A 17,608-nucleotide genomic window follows, 5' to 3' on the forward strand; every position below is an offset into this window, starting at 1 on the left:
ACCTCGCTAAATCTTAATGGCTCGTCCTTTCAGCTTTGCCAAGAGTAATACCCCTAATAAATAGAGTAGGTTTGTATTCCTGTTGCGGAACAAAAATTACCGTACAGTATTTCGCGTGTCATAAGATGCTATAATTGATAAGACGCACCCTATATTTAGCCAAGTAATTTTTGGGGAAAAAAATTGACGATTTTACAACATACAGTACTGCAGCAGCAATTCCTAATTGGTGAATTCGTGTGATTTTTTTTTATCTGGCACAGTAAATTATCCTATTTTAGGAGCAATATGAAATGTATGAGGTAAAAATCAATTAGTTGTACACGTTATCCCCATTTTATTACATATACTGTATAGAAACCCACTAAACCAGTCGTAGTTGCTACCATTGTAACAATGTTTTCAAGTGTTTGTTTACATGAAAGCAGTATTGCCAAATGCACCAGACCAAATTTCGATAAAGTAAAATTCAGTATTACTTCCAAAAAGTTTCTATTAAGCAACATGTATCTAAAATTTTGGAGCATATGCAATAGTCATTAACAAAATATGGTTTCTTTACAAAATACTAAAAAATAGAAAAATACTGCATACACAAGCAATACATCCTAGCATTGTCTGCTTGGATACAATTAGTTGGCTTATTTGTATGTAGATAGCGAGTCATCAGCTGTCCACCAAAACAAAAACATCTTGTTGCCTTCATTAATTAAAGAAAGTGCATTAAAAATAAATTTATTTATTACACATGAATGATAACTGTACGCTTATATTTCACCTCTGATGCGTTTTGAGTGTTTATATGTCATTAGTGAGGTGTATGAGGGTTGCCAGACTCCTCTATACAACTTTATCCTAGTGTTAAGACGCAGGGTGATTTTTGGGACATTTTTCAGGAAAAAAGTCCGTCTTATGACACGGGAAATACAGTAATTAAAACAGCACAGTATTACCACATACCTCAAAAGAGTCAAGACCGCTCAACCCTTCCATAGTACTCTTCTTCTTAGGGCTCAAAATGTACGAGTCTGTTTTCAGATCATTCGTAAATGTATCCAGAGCGGCTAATAAGCTCTCTGATCTTTTATTTGTAGTGGAATGCTTAATGGAATCAACTTTGACTGACTCTACTTTCTGTGGCTTTGAAATTGGATTTGTTGACTCGGACGTCGTACGTGAGTTGTGAGACGAGACTCCAGAAGCAACCAAACCAGAAATCGATGAGGAAGATGAACAAGTGCTCTTGCCATCTTCAAGAAGATGAGAAAATTTCTTTGCTTTGAGGCCGTCGCTGTTGATGAAAAACCAAATCAAATTTTTTAAATGTAGCATATTGTTACAACATGCAATCAAAGCAGGTTACTTATTAGAGTACAGTTATCAGATAAAATCCAATGAAGATAATGTATCTCCAATATTCATGATGTTAATTTGGAAAAAATTAAATAGAGGCCTTTAAAGCGCAATAATTTATCCAATAAATTTTCCCCTAATCTTATGCAATCCTCTGAATATCTATCATTAATACATTGAAGTGGCACTAGGACATACCTGATGAGGAATTTAGAGCTCATCATGCGCTCGGAAACAGTTTTCCGAATCGACTCTTGCGCCCGAACAACATGGTCCCTTACACATATAATTTCATCTATCATTGCAAAATCAATCGACTGCATCAAAAACTGCTTTATACCACCACAGTGGTTGACATGATCCAAGGCCTCCTGGGGGAAATTCTCAGCTACATACTGTCTTAGGCGTTCATCATTTATTGACATTGGACCTTCGAATTTCAGCCATTCATAAACAAACCTAAAATGAGATTTTTCTTGAACTTCAAGTAAAATATAATCATTAGTAATAGTAATATCAATAATGTGCAACAATTCTTAGGAACAAGACAAAATTCCACTGATTTCACAAGGAATTTTCCTTAACAAGTGGCCGTAAATGAAAAAAGTAAAGAAAAAATTAAGGTAAAAAAATACCGTTCATGGATTAGTAAATATGCATTTTCATACCAAATAGTCCACACAACTAGACCTTAAGGGTTGTCTTGTTAAAATTTCTCATATAAATTTTGCTCAAATATTCAAAACCGATAAAAAAAGACATTAACGAAAGGAACATCATTACTGTATAATCAATATATATAACAAAACAATGAGCAAAACTACTAAAAAAATGACAAATATGTTCAGGGTGATGATTATAGAAGTGGAGGTAGAAGATAAAGAAAAACTAATGCTGACAGAAAGAAAAATAAAATGAGTAATGAAGATCTGATTGAAATACAAGCAGCCCAAATTCATTCTGAGAAGTAATGGAAAGAAGGGACAGAAGGAACCCCAGACAGTTCATTATGACAGGTGCAGAAGAGTACAGCGACCAGGAACTAGAAAATAATTTTCTACAATTCTTTAAAGACAATATAGAAAATATAACTAGGTCATTTGTAAATATTCAACATCAGATTAATGCTACACCAGGTACACAGATAAAACTGACAAGATTTAACATTACAAGATGATAGGAGGATAGATGTGAGCGAGGCAAGAGAGCGTGCTAGAAATAGGAATGAATGGCGAGCGATTGTGACGCAGTTCCGGTAGGCCCCGCTGCTGCCTCCGATGCCTTAGATGACCGCGGAGGTAGCAGCAGTAGGGGATTCAGCATTATGAAGCTTCATCTGTGGTGGATAATGTCGGAGGGTGGGGTGTGGCACCCTAGCAGTACCAGCTGAACTCGGTTGAGTCCCTTGTTAGGCTGGAGGAACGTAGAGAGTAGAGGTCCCCTTTTTGTTTTGTTCCATTTGTTGATGTCTGCTAACCCCCCAAAATTGGGGGAAGTGCCTTAGCATATGTATGTATGTATGTACAAGATGATATCACCCGGATTATCAAGAGAGCAAAGAAAACAAACTGTGTGATTGACCCAATGCCCAATATCTGAAGTAACTTTTTCAGCCTAGCCAAAATAATTATGAAAATAGCAAATGCAAGCATCGATGAGGGTAAAGTTCCCCAAATCTGAAAAAAAATTGCTATGGTTCTGAAAAGCACTCTGGATTATTAGGAATTAAACTCATGTAGACCTATTTCGAATCTATCCTTCGTCTAAAAAGTGCTAGAATACTTAGTTCTTGAACAACTAGTCAGTTAGCAGAAATAGAAGCTTTGCCAATGACCAGTCTGCTTACAGAAAATTAAACTCTACGGAGACAGCCATCTGTTCTGTTGTAAATGATATGCTGGAAATGAGGGATGAAAATAAATGTGTACTTTAATATTACTAGATCTCAGTGCTGCTTTTGATACAGTTGTGCATGAACTGCTACTAAATGATCTACGGTCCATTGATGTTGAAGATCAAGCTCTCGAATACCTGAAAGGCTACTTGATTGGCAGAAATTACAGTGTAAATTAGAAACTCTTATTCATCATATGAACATTTAAATAGAGGGGTACCTCAGGAGAGTGTACTTGGCCCAATCTTATTCTGCATCTATACCATTAGTCTCAAAACTATTTTCGGATAATACACAAAATTACTTCATAATATAGACGACACAACTGAAACTAAACCGAATCCTTGATAGTGTTAGAGAATGGATGACAATCAACTAAAATTAAATGAAAACAAAACTGAATTTATGGTGGTGGGAAAGAAAAACAGCAAAAGAATCTTAGATGATATTCAAATACACATAAATAATGACTCGGTCCCGATATCTAGTACTGAATAGTTCATGATCGGGGGGTATTTCTTGACCGTAACTTGTCTCTCAATGCCCAAATAAAAAATGTAATAAAATCTTGGAAATAATTCTTTTATAAAAAAGTACCTGGATGAATATTCTGTAAAGAAACTTGTGATAAACTGTGTTATTACCAGGATTGACTACTGCAACTCTATCTATTACAATTTAGAGTTCCCCTGCTGTCTAGGACCGGAAAAACAGGCGTCCAAGTAAGTAAGTAATGTTGATTACAGGGTCCTTCAAACTAATTTTATTTAATATCAAAATCTCAATTTATATGTACAGAGTTAAAAGTCTTTATATACATTTTTAGAATGGCAAATATTCATTACTGAGTATAGATTATTTGTATTCCCATAACAGTTCGTTATCCTATATTAGTTTACTAAAAAAAATTCCAAAACTCTTAACTGCTAATTATCATTTGTCAATTCTATTCTCAGCTATAAAAAGGTAATGTGAAAATCAATAAATCTTTATAAGTATGTACAATATAAATTTACGATTGTAGGTGATCCATGTTTGACTCTAATACTGTAGCTGTCTGATGCTAACGTAGTTTACCATTTTTATGCAATAGGAGTGTATATTCACTTGTTAATCATTGTTCAGCCCTATGTAGAGCAAACCTTTGATTATTATTTGTAGGTGACTTTAACAGCTATAGTACAAAGTACAGTTACTTAAAAACTAATAAGATTTCATGGTTGTTGTTCAGTATATATTTGTGACTGTGGATGATTACAGCTTGATTCGGTTGTAGTGTAGCTATTGAATGTTGGCAATGCAGGTAACTTACATCTAATTCTTTCTTTTTACATATTAAGAGCAATTAATTTCCTATTCATTGTATCACAGTAGTTCTAGGTATGAACTTTTTGTAGCCTAGCACATGAAGTGTTGACAAATAAACTTCCCATGGTTGATTCATGGTGCTTTGCCCAATTACCTTACGCTAAATCTGTTAAGCATGACTTTTTGTAAGTTTGCTAGAATATTTATGCAGTACAAGTGCAAATTCACTTCCCGGTTAGCATGCAACAGTTATAACAATTAGTATTAATAGCCTAGCATTCATGTTTGAATTAACTATGAGATGTATTTAAATGCCTACCTTGCATTAAAGTAAATTCTTATTGATAAACCAGCCAACAGCTGTACTGGGCCATAATTATAGGTGCCAATCTAACCTATACTCAGTATATACAGAGGGGTTACCTCCACCCAATTTAGCCTAAAACAAACTAACATGAAAATACTTACTCAAGTAAGGTTGAAATAGTGTTGTTTTCGAGATTTGGTGAAGTTGATGAAATCATTTTTGTTTGGAGTATCCTCTCCAACTCTTCCGGATTATCTTGCAGATGTTGAGGCAAATAAAATGGGTTATCAGGATCCAGCTGCAAAAGTATTTTGATTAAGCATAAAAAGAAATTAAGCAAAACAATATATGTTTATAGCAAATTAGTTTTTCTTTTCGTATGATCCTATTATTCAATATGATCTGATTCCCATGTATTTGAAATCCCATTCATAACAGTATATTTCCTTCAAGATTACATTCCACACATCACGTTAATTCCTAAGATAATATAACCTCCATACCGTGTTTCCTAAAAAAAAAAATTTCATCACAATATAGTCATAAAGTCAGATGAAATACAGATCTGAATGACCCAAGGATAGAGATTATCTAACCTAAAAAATGAAAGAATCAAAAGAAATAGAAAATTACACTGCAATCAATCTGCAAAATGTAATACACCAGCTTTCCTGTTATACAATCTACAAAGGCATCCTGAGTTTAATTCTTCCCGCTTAGGGTGACGTGGTAGAAATATCAAAATGAGAAAAATACGAGAGAGAGGAGGGAACTGAAAATCAATGTAATCAAAACAAAGCTAACAGTGGCTGGAAAGGAACCAAAGAAAAGTACTATTAGGAATAGTTGTTGTGGGGATAGATATGAGGCTGAACAGTGCATCATGAACCTATTGTAAGATGGTGTCACAAGAGGTGATAAGGATGTAAAAAAATAAAACCTACTAGAACTAAGCAATTCTATGATACCCATATTGTACATACATACATACATATACCAAGGCACTTCCCCCAATTTTGGGGGTAGCCGACACCAACAAATGAAACAAAAACAAAAAAGGGGACCTCTACTCTCTACGTTCCTCCCAGCCTAACAAGGGACTCAACCGAGTTCAGCTGGTACTGCTAGGGTGCCACAGCCCACCCTCCCACATTATCCACCACAGATGAAGCTTCATAATGCTGAATCCCCTACTGCTGCTACCTCCGCAGTCATCCAAGGCACTGGAGGAAGCAGCAGGGCCTAATGGAACTGCGTCACAATCGCTCGCTATTCATTCCTATTTCTAGCACGCTCTCTTGCCTCTCTCACATCTATCCTCCTATCACCCAGAGCTTCCTTCAATCCATCCATCCACCCAAACCTTGGCCTTCCTCTTGTACTTCTCCCATCAACTCTTGCATTCATCACCTTCTTTAGCAGACAGCCATTTTCCATTCCCTCAACATGGCCAAACCACCTCAACACATTCATATCCACTCTAGCTGCTAACTCATTTCTTACACCCGTTCTCACCCTCACTACGTTCCTAACCCTATCTACTCGAGATACACCAGCCCTACTCCTTAGACACTTCATCTCAAACACATTCAATTTCTGTCTCTCCGTCACTTTCCTTGCCCATAACTCCGATCCATACATCACAGTTGGTACAATCACTTTCTCATACAGAACTCTCTTTACATTCATGCCCAACCCTCTATTTTTAACTACTCCCTTAACTGGCCCCAACACTTTGCATCATTCATTCACTCGCTGATGTACATCTGCTTCCACTCCACCATTTGCTGCAACAACAGACCCCAAGTACTTAAACTGATCCACCTCCTAAAGTAACTCTCCATTCAACATGACATTCAACCTTGCACCACCTTCCCTTCTCGTACATCTCATAACCTTACTCTTACCCACATTAACTCTCAACTTCCTTCTCTCACACACCCTTCCAAATTCTGTCACTAATCGGCCAAGCTTCTCTTCCTCATCTGCAACCAGTACAGTATCGTCCGCAAACAACAACTGATTTACCTCCCATTCAGGGTCATTCTCGTCTATCAGTTTCAATCCTCGTCCAAGCACTTGCGCATTCACCTCTCTCACCACTCCATCAACATACAAGTTAAACAACCACGGTGACATCACACATCCCTGTCTCAGTCCCACTCTCACCGGAAACCAATCGCTCACTTCATTTCCTACCAATCATAGTGACCTTTAAACCTCTCCTCTTTCCTCCTAAAACCTCCACATTTCACAACCTATCTTACTGCATTCAATCTACATAAAGGATCCTTAACTTCAGATTCAAACAAATAATGATCCGAAATATCTCTAGCCTGCCTCTTCTTACCATTACTACTACTACTATTACAGTGTTCTGCCCTATGGTAGTTCATTTCATGGATTACTTGTCCTCCATAGTTCCCTATTCATGGCTACTTCTTTTAGCTCTTGGTACCTTCTCCCTCCCTTCAGGTCCTCTAGACTTCCTTTAATTCCTCTGGGTTTTGGTCCTTCAAAACTACATCTATCAACAAATCCCTCCACCTTCTCTGGATCTGCACATAATTCAAGTCTTTCCCTAACCATTTCCTTTATTCCAAGTAGATTTATGATAATTTTACTTGGAAACCACGAATTTCCAATAATCAATGCTCTTTCCCAAAACATTCCACAGACTTTGTTTTATGCTTACAAAAATGCATATGTATCACATATCAATACAACTTATATTTCAATTAATACATATTCCATATTTTGTAAAATTTTACCATATGTTTAAAATAAAAGAGAAACACTGTTAATTATTAAGTGCCAAAGGAAGTAGAAAATCCAGATGTAAAATATGTCTGACACTTGAAGCGCTAACAGCGAAATACTAGTAGTCAAACAAATTCTGTTACTTACCCACTGTGATATATTGAAAGAACCAATGTGACCATTCTCTGTAGAGCTGGGTACATTTTGTGCACCTGACTCTTGAGCTTCTCTTTGTTGTTTGAGTAACCTTAATCGTGCAACATAATCATTCCTAATACAAGAAAAAATTACAGCTTACAATTGCATTCAATACGTATATCTTATATTCGGACTCATTCAATTAAGAAATTTTTTTTCCAATGTTGGTTTATTTTGATGCAATCAATTTTGGAACTAATACATAGTATTTCATTTTAAAACTTCCTTTTAATTATATAATCTGCAAATCTCCTCTACATGAAGAAATAAAGGAGCTGGAAGTAGTAGTGATATATCACTGCAATGCCAGTGACGACAACAGTCCATCCCTTTAAATATTTCCATAAAAACTCCCTGCCTACATTTCTCAATCCAATACTCACTTGTTGCTTTTGTCTGCCTCAAGGGGATCACCTAAAAGATCTGGCTGAATGACTTCTTTTTGTTTCTTATTTTTCTTCTTCTTCTTCTTAGCAGATTTCTTTGGGGCTACAGGATCTTCGTCGACCGTTGGTTTGATAACAACAGCAACTTTATCTAAGCTTTCTGGGTCTATAGGCAGGGGGGCAACAGGCACTTGAACTCTACAAAAGGGCCAGAGATAATCAGACAAAACAGAACAGCTAATTTATCTAAAGGTCATAATTTCACTCAAAAGCATCATAACTCTTAATAAAGGTTCATATAATTCTATTTTTCAATTAAATGTATATGATTAAATCTTAAATAATTCAGTTTAACCTGTTAAGCGTCAACCCGCGACCACCTTGCTGCTAACGTACCGTAATGATTTTTTTTTTTGCAGTTAGCGGTCATTTCACTTGATAGTTTTTCAAAGTTAACATTAATCTTTATGCTTATATTCATATTTATAGTTAAATGTAGGAATATTAACCCTTTTACCCCCAATGCTATTTGGAACTTTCCAACCCTTAACGTCCAGCCGTTTTCTTTTTCAAGCACATTTTGCAATATATTTCTTTTAAATTGCTCTAACAGCCTTAATTTTCATCATAGAGAGGTCAGGTTGGTCTCATTATTTTGGAAAATGCCTGAAGTTTCTCAAACAGTTATCAAAAATATGCAAAAAAATGTAAATAGCAGTTTTTTGCAAGGACGTACCAGTACGTCCATGGGGGTAAAGGGATGAATTTTGTGAAACGTACCAGTAGGTCCATTGGGGGTAAAAGGGTTCATTAAATGATTTGAATAAAAAACAATTAATACTATTATTTTATTTCAAAAGACTAAATACTGAATGATAAAAATGTATACATCTATATATTATTAATCTTTTATTATCATTATCAGACTCCTTATCAAGTACTTCATTTATTTCATCTAAAAAAATACGCCTCCTATTTTAGGTAGCTCATTGTGAAAGAAGCTAAACCAATTACCTTCTCTACATAACTGCCCAAAGAGCACTGAAAGGAAACCAGTTTTCTAACGTCAAGCGACCTTCAGGAAAGAGTTGCCAGACAGCATATAAGTTTCCATTTACAGTTTGCATATGCTGAGTGTTGCCAATTGGTATGCCTATACTTATTATACGAGTAAATGCATAATTACAGGACAGACGACTTAAAACACGCATTGAAAGTCATGAACGTTAATATCCCGTTGAAGTCGGTACCGAGCAGACCATGGTGAACGTAGTATTACGTGGGTGACACTTAACAGGTTAATTAATAAACACAAATATGCAATAATAAACTAAGAATAAAATGTAATTCTATTTCCTCACAACCCTTACCTTAACATAGCCTATTCATAAATACTAGACACACCATTCAACTTGAACAAAATGATGATGATCAGGTAAGTTTGCCTATGCACCTACAATCTCTCAAATTCTTAGTAGTTAACAAGCTTAATCTTTGGGTATTTGCTGACTGTTTGAAAGCTTCAATGAATTCCAAACTTGGAGGTGTAAAGGATTTTTGTGTCATAATATTTTCAATCCTTCAGTTTTTGCTTGCTACCTGTACTGCTGTTATTCATAAATAATGAACTTTTCACCATCTGCAGTAAGAACGCCAGAAGCAAAAACGCTTATAGAAGTTGTAGCAAGAACAACAGTAATAGAGTTAGCAGTTACACTAAAGAAAAAAATTAACAGCAGTGTCATCAAGACGAAGTAGCACTGCAATAGTAAAAGTGCAACTGGAGGACCGAATACTTCTTATCTCTGTACTAGTAGCACTGTGTTAGCAGATATAGTAGAGCATCTGCAGTACCCACAACAAGAGATGGTAACACCAGTATCAAAGCCTTATGTTGTTGTTATAGCAGTACAAGGTTCAGTGCAAGTTAATGTCAAGATTACAACATGACAACTGGATAAAAAAAATAGGCTCTTGTGTTCTTGCCCCTGCTTTCTTTATGCATCTGATTACTCTATGGCTTCCAGTTTCAGAAACTTGTTGCTGTTTTTAGCATGACCTTCAGGGAACTTGACTTACCAGCAGGACTGTTTTATTAGCATAAACAGTAATTGACCGTAACTGATTTGGCCCCATGCTATGGAAATCCATCCCTTAACCAACAAAACAAGAAGACTGCTCCCAAAGTAGATCCAAGGAAGAGTTCAAGTCAAACATTGTCTCATTCCAATGAATCTTCACATGCTCTTGTATTCCTATAAGATGTATTGATGCTTACTCCCCTTGCAGCATCCTCTTATACATTATTCTGGAAAGTCATGGGAGTGGATATTGATCTTCCTTTTGAGCAAACACTGGCCCTGGTAATGGTTCAAGTCAAATGAAGATAGTGGTTTTCTTCACCCCCATATTTATAGAAAGTCAGGAGGACAAAACACAAGATTTCTTACTATTATGTAGGAAACCAGTCGAAAGAAATTGACAGGGTAAAGTAACTAGTCACATCTTATCCTACCAGCAAGGCTGGGATTGTGAAGTGGAGGATCCTGATATTTCAAGGAATTACCACAGGCCTATTAACATTGTCCTCAATCTTGTTAATGACTTATCAAGCATAAAGATAGCTTACCTCCTTAAATGAGACCAAGGCCAGTAGGAGCACCATCCAACTGATCAAGTCTTGAATGTTAGCCTTTTATGAAGGCTTGTATTTTCTAGTGAAGCTCCTTACCACCAAGGTTAGATCCCTGGTGGGTAGCTTTACTAGAGTCTTAAACTTGGACTGACTTATGTGCCTCAACAGATCTGAGGTCTTATCATGCCATATGTTCAAGCTCTAGCCCAACATGACCTGACCAAGTGCAGACCTGTAACCCTTGACAGCGGATATGGTCCGTCGTTAGTTGTACCTCAGATGTATGAAAAAGAACACCAAATGGGAATAGAATCCTTAATGGTGCCAAAGCTTTACTGAATCACAGAACTAAGAAAACAAGACCACTTTCCTTGATATTTTTTTTTAAAAATATATCCTGCATGGTCTGGCAATAGCTTGATGAAAACGATTATTACCAAGTTGCATCCGATGGCCCAAATAGAAAGGCAAAATGTAGCCTAATATGTATCAGGACTGATAACAAACTAAAAATTAGGATGCTCTTAAAATAGCAAAAATATTTAGCAACAAATATAGATATCACAAGATAGAACAAATGAATGGGACGGAATTAACTTAGCGTGGAAAGAAGATTCAAAGGGAGTGCTGCGGAGATGTTGGCGATTGCGAGTTGCATGATGGACAAAGCCGGAAACCTAGCAAAATGAAGGCCAGGCCAATATGAGTAGGGTATTCATTTTGACCTCTGAATGATGAAACTGTACACTGTATCCCCTCATGATAGTAAAGCAACTAAGACAACTGTGTTGTAATGTGAAAGTAAATCTTTCTATACATCAAATAACTATACAGTATATTGAATTACCTATCTGTCACAGCTGGATAATAATACAAAAGGAATAATTCTATCAACTTTCATGGGCTTACTGGACCATGACACAAATAACACCTTACTGAAGTATCAGGTCATTACCTTTTTCTTTATATATTAAATGATGTGTTTTGGTATACACAAGAGGGTAACAAAATATGCCAGTCAAATTAACCCTTTTACCCCCAAGCTATTTGGAAATTTCCAACCCTTAACCCCCAGGGGGTTATTTTTTTCCCCAGCACATTTTGCAGTATATTTCATTTAAATTGCTCTAACAGGATTAATTTTTGTCATAGAGAGGTCAGGTTGGTCTCATTCTCTTGGAAAATGCCTGAATTTTCTCAAAAAAATTATCAAAAATCTGAAAAGAAATTTTTATAGCATTTTTTTGCAAGGACGTACCGGTACGTCCATGGGGGTAAAGGGATAGCTTTTGTGAAACGTACCAGTACGTCCTTTGGGGGTAAAAGGGTTTAATGGGTTAGTACCAATTTTTTTTTTTTTGGAAATTACAGTACTGTACTTCTATCACCTTAATTTCAGGTTATGTAACATCCCAAAAACTGTACCTTCTAACAAATAAGACATATCAGTAGACAAGAATTTCACACAACTGTAAGAAAAAAAACTTACTTTTGTTTAGTACTATCTTTACTATCATTAGCGGAACCATGTGGTGTAGACGCATTGGTAGGAGTACTAACAGTCTGAAAAAAAAATTATAATTTCAATAGCAAATGTTTTTATTTCAATTCAAGGATTTTGAGTCATATGGTCCAGCAATTTGGGTAGGAATGCACTTTTACTAAAGGAAACCATGCAGTTGCACTAAGAAGTAAAAGATAAAAGATGTTAAACAGCAAAATGGAGAATTTAAATGTTTGTGTATTTTATGACTTGTTCTGTTTTAAATTTCAACGTTAAACACATATGTCTTTTATTCATATTTTACAGATACTATCTTGAATGCAAAGCATATAAGTTACATTTGAATACAGCCTTCAATGAGTAGGTCTTGATGACGATAATATGAAAGTATATAACGTATTAGATTAGCTTATGCTAGGTTGAAAGAAGAGATTCTACATACAGCTAAACAGCTGTAAAGCTGGCAAAATCTGACGTAAATGATTTGATGATGATGTCTTCGAGTGTTTATGAAACATCTACAGCTTGGGTTGCGGATCATGTAGTATCACATACAATAGGAAATCTCTGAATAGAACACTTGCTTGGTAAATTTAGCCAACTCTTGTTATCACAAAAGGGTTGTTATGAGTAACGTGTCAGTTCTCATATATGGTCCGACATATTGTTTTATGACAAATTCGAAGATAATTTGTATTTTTCCTAACCATACAAACCTTAGCTATTTACAAAGGGTTTACTTTTAGCGCAGCTGAAATGACGAGCCAATAGTTTTTAACGAGGGTTAATTACCCCCGCGCTAGTTAGCGGGGGGTGGGGAAGGGTAGCTTGCTACCCCTCCCCCCTCCACACACCGGTGACTTGCTTCACTTCACTTAGAGGTAGGACTTGACTTGGGGGTCAGGGATGGCGGGCACATATGTGTAAATAGCTAAGGTTTGTATGGTTAGGAAAAATACAAATTATCTTCGAATTTGTCATTTGTTCCGTAACCGAAATACAAACCACGCTATTTACAAAGGGTGACTTACCCCTTAGGAAGGGTGGAAAGTCCCCAGCCTTACTGACTTCGGCTTGCCCGGGGGCTCGATCCCTTAGTGAGCAGCACTAGAGAGAGGGAGCCCCTGTACCTCACAGGTTCCTAGCATCGCTAGGAACGAGTGGCCTACATAAGTAGTGTGAGGAGGAGAGTGTGACTCGTCCTATGAAGTTGACCTTGAGACCTTCAGATAGGAATTCTAGGATAGGACGTTCCCCATACCACCTCGTCAGGGTATGGGAGACGCAACAGTATTAAGCTTAATACTAGGAGCACAAAGAAGCATGGGTTACCTGCAGAGGTCGAGGTCAGCTATGCGAGGACCAGGATGCTGCTTCCCCAAGAGAGGGGAGAATGAAGAAAGAAGTAAGGGTCAGACATACTCTTTCATTCACACAGACTAAGACCGGGTAACAACGCCCTCAACCTACTGCTACTTGTCCAAAAAGGAGCCTGAGGTTAGACCAGCTGTTGTGCAGCCACCACAGGGCCGATAGAGAACGTATCGAGGCTCCTGTGGGTCACGTCTTGCAGGTAGTGGGCTGTGAAGGTCGTTTGACGCTTCCAGACCCCCGCTTGAAGTACCTGCGTCACAGAGAAGTTTCTCTTGAAGGCCAGGGATGTAGCAATACCCCTGACATCGTGGGCCCGAGGGCGACGTGACGGAGGAGGGTCAGGATTCAGGGCATGGTGGATAACCCTTCGAATCCAAGCAGAGATGGTGTTCCTTGTGACCCTCCTCTTTGTCCTGCCTGTGCTCACAAACAAAGCTCGCACATGAGGACGGACTGCAGCCGTTCTCTTCAAGTAGTACCTCAGACACCTCACTGGGCATAGTAGCAGCTGGTCTGGGTCGTTTGTTACAGAACGGAGACTCGCGATCCTGAAAGAGTCGAACCGAGGATCCGGCACTCCAGGATTCTGAGTCTTGGCCACAAACTCAGGGACGAACCTGAACGTTACCTCCCCCCATCCCCTTGAATGGGCGATGTCGTACGAGAGACCATGAAGTTCACTAACTCGCTTGGCCGAGGCCAAGGCGAGTAGGAAAGCCGTCTTCCAAGACAGGTGGCGATCGGAGGCCTGGCGTAATGGCTCGAAGGGAGGTCTCTTGAGAGACCTGAGAACTCGAACCACGTTCCAAGGAGGGGGTCTCACTTCCGACTGGGGGCAGGTAAGCTCATAGCTACGTATGAGTAAAGAGAGTTCTAGCGATGAAGAAATATCCACGCCCTTCAATCTGAAGGCCAAGCTTAAGGCTGAGCGATAGCCTTTCACTGCCGAGACAGAAAGGCGCATTTCTTCTCGCAGATACACAAGGAAGTCCGCTATTGCTGGAATAGTGGCATCGAGTGGAGAGATACCCCTTCCACGACACCAACCACAAAAGACTCTCCACTTCGCTTGGTAGACTCCCTCAGAGGACCTTCGCAGGTGCCGAGACATTCTCTCCGCAACCTGTTGCGAAAAGCCTCTCTCCGCGAGGAGACGCTGGATAGTCTCCAGGCGTGAAGTCGAAGCGAGGCTACGGCCCTGTGAGGGACACCGGAGTGGGGTTGTCTGAGAAGCTCGTGTCGTGGAGGAAGCTCCCTTGGGAGTTCCGTCAGGAGTTGCAGAAGGTCCGGAAACCATTCCGCGTGATGCCATAGCGGAGCTACTAGAGTCATGGAACAGTTGACCGATAGTCTGGTCCTGTTGAGCACCCTTCTCATCAGACAGAATGGTGGGAAGGCATACACGTCGATGTTGTCCCACCGTTGCTGGAAAGCATCTTGCCAGAGTGCCTTGGGGTCCGGGACTGGTGAGCAGTACAGGGGCAGCTTGAAGTTCAAGGCTGTCGCGAACAAGTCCACCGTCGGGGAACCCCACAAAGTCAGGACTTTGTTGGCTATCTGAGGATCCAAAGACCACTCGGTACTCACTATCTGCGAAGCCCTGCTCAGACTGTCGGCGAGCACATTCCTCTTGCCAGGAATGAAGCGAGCTGATAGTGTTATCGAGTGGGTTTCGGTCCACCTCAGAGTCTCTACTGCAAGATGGGATAGCTGTTGCGAAAAAGTGCCTCCCTGCTTGTTGATATAAGCCACTACCGTGGTGTTGTCGCTCATCACCACCACGGAGTGACCCGCCAGGAACCGTTGGAACTGTTGAAGGGCCAGAAAGACGGCCTTCAATTCTAGCAGGTTGATGTGTAGGCACTTTTCTGATTCTGACCAAAGGCCTGAGGCCCTCTGGTTCAGAACGTGCGCCCCCCACCCTTCTTTTGACGCGTCCGAAAACAGAGTCAATTCCGGGGGAAGGACGAGAAGACTCACTCCCTTTCGCAGGTTCTCGTCGGCCAGCCACCACCGCAAGTCCGTCTGTTCCAGAGACCCCATTGGGATCAGAGTGTCCGGGGAATCGGATCCTTGATTCCACCGGGACTTGAGCCGCCATTGAAGGGATCTCATCCTGAGGCGGCTGTTTATAACCAGACGGGCCAGGGAGGATAGGTGGCCCAAGAGACGCAACCACGATTGGGCGGGGAGTTCTTTTCGCCTGAGGAAAGGTTCCGCCACCCTCCTCAGCCTTGCTATCCGGTCGTCTGATGGAAAGGCTTTGTGGAGATTGGTGTCTATTAGCATGCCTAGATAAACCAGTCGCTGGGACGGCTGCAGAGAGGACTTCTCGAGGTTTACCACGATCCCCAGATCCTGGCAAAGATCTAGAAGCCTGTCTCGGTGTCGAAGAAGGGTCGACTCCGAGTCTGCTAGGATCAGCCAATCGTCTAGGTAACGAAGGAGACGAATGCCGTTCCTGTGCGCCCAAGTCGAAATCAGGGTGAACACTCTGGTGAACACCTGAGGAGCTGTGGAGAGACCGAAACACAGCACCTTGAACTGGTAGATCTTGTTGTCTAGGCAGAATCTCAGGTACTTCCTGGAAGACGGATGGATTGGGATCTGGAAGTACGCATCCTTTAGATCCAGTGTACACATGAAGTCTTGTGGTCTCACCGCAAGTCTGACTGTGTCTGCTGTCTCCATGCTGAACCGGGTTTGTTTGACAAACCTGTTCAGAGCCGAGAGATCGATGACGGGTCTCCAGTCTCCAGTAGCCTTCTTTACAAGAAAGAGTCGACTGAAGAAGCCTGGAGAGCCGTCCACGACCTCCTGGAGAGCACCCTTCTCGAACATGGTCTTGACTTCGGCCTGAAGGGCCAGCCCCTTTGCCGATCCCATGGCATAGGAGCTCAACGACACTGGATTCGCTGTCAGGGGAGGTTGAGATGACGTGAACGGGACGCGATAACCTTGGCCGATCACCGAGATCGTCCAAGCATCGGCCCCGAGATGTTGCCACCTGCGGACGCAACGCTGAAGGCATCCCCCCACAGGTGGACACGCAGGGGGACTGCCACCCCTAGGGCTTGCGGCCGCGGCCGCCACCCCTAGAAGTCTTGCCTCCCCTGGAGGACTTACCACCCCTCTTGACCTTGGCTGGAAAGGGCTGGGGCTTAGACACCACTTTCTTAGCTGCCGGTGCCTGTTTTGGAGCCTTACGAGGCTGTTGCTGCTGTTGTGGCGGGGCTGGAGGCTTATAGGGCCGAGTTGTAAGGGCCCTGTGGAGGAGGGAGTCCGTGCTGGATTTCCTCCACCTCTCAGCCGTTCGCTCCAAGTCTTGAGGCTCAAACAGGCTCTCCCCCAGGAGGGAGGCATGTCGGAGCCTACACACATCTACGGCGGGGACCTTCGGATGGAATCTCTCGGACACAGCATCGCGACGCTTCAACACCGAGTTGGCCCACAGGGTGGTAACCTGGTGCGCCAAGAACTCGATGGAGCGGGTGCCCGAGAGCAAGAAGGTCTCTAGGGCCTTCCTATTGGTCTCCTTGGACAAGTCCTCAGATCGCAATAGGATGCCCAGAGATCCTAACCAGAAGTCCAGCCACGAAGTGGCCTGCATGGCACACTTAGCGACCTTCTCGTGGTTAAGGATCTCTGCCGCCGAGAACGACACCTGCCGGGCAGAGAGTTTCTCCAAGGGAACTCCCTTCGCCAGCTCCTCCACAGAGTGATGGAGCGGAAGAGCGAGGTTGTGCTCACCCAGGATCTCGAAATACCTCCTCTGCTGAAGGCGAGGAGGAGGGATGAGTTTGTTCCCGGCAGTGGAACGACTGGAGGAGGCAAGAAGTGCGAGCTGAGCATTGGCCCTAGCTCTGGCACTCTTCAGCCCCCGAGACCA

The 17,608-nt window shown here is 40.9% G+C and overlaps 1 protein-coding gene across 5 annotated transcripts in view; it reads right to left on the bottom strand.

The window, feature by feature from the left end:
* The window catches only part of LOC137653739 (E3 ubiquitin-protein ligase TTC3-like), a 167,113-nt gene that overhangs the window by 41,096 nt on the left and 108,409 nt on the right, over window positions 1-17,608 (bottom strand). For all 5 annotated transcript variants that reach the window (XM_068387359.1, XM_068387358.1, XM_068387362.1 and 2 more), the window contains 6 exons: window positions 12,331-12,404; window positions 8,204-8,404; window positions 7,770-7,893; window positions 5,024-5,160; window positions 1,552-1,812; window positions 961-1,291 (listed from right to left, as the gene is read on the bottom strand). In XM_068387359.1, coding sequence (XP_068243460.1) covers window positions 961-1,291; window positions 1,552-1,812; window positions 5,024-5,160; window positions 7,770-7,893; window positions 8,204-8,404; window positions 12,331-12,404 — 1,128 coding nt within the window. The remainder of the gene's footprint in view (window positions 1-960; window positions 1,292-1,551; window positions 1,813-5,023; window positions 5,161-7,769; window positions 7,894-8,203; window positions 8,405-12,330; window positions 12,405-17,608) is intronic.

The sequence above is a fragment of the Palaemon carinicauda genome, chromosome 14 (genome assembly GCF_036898095.1).
Source record: "Palaemon carinicauda isolate YSFRI2023 chromosome 14, ASM3689809v2, whole genome shotgun sequence".
Lineage (NCBI taxonomy): Eukaryota > Metazoa > Arthropoda > Malacostraca > Decapoda > Palaemonidae > Palaemon > Palaemon carinicauda.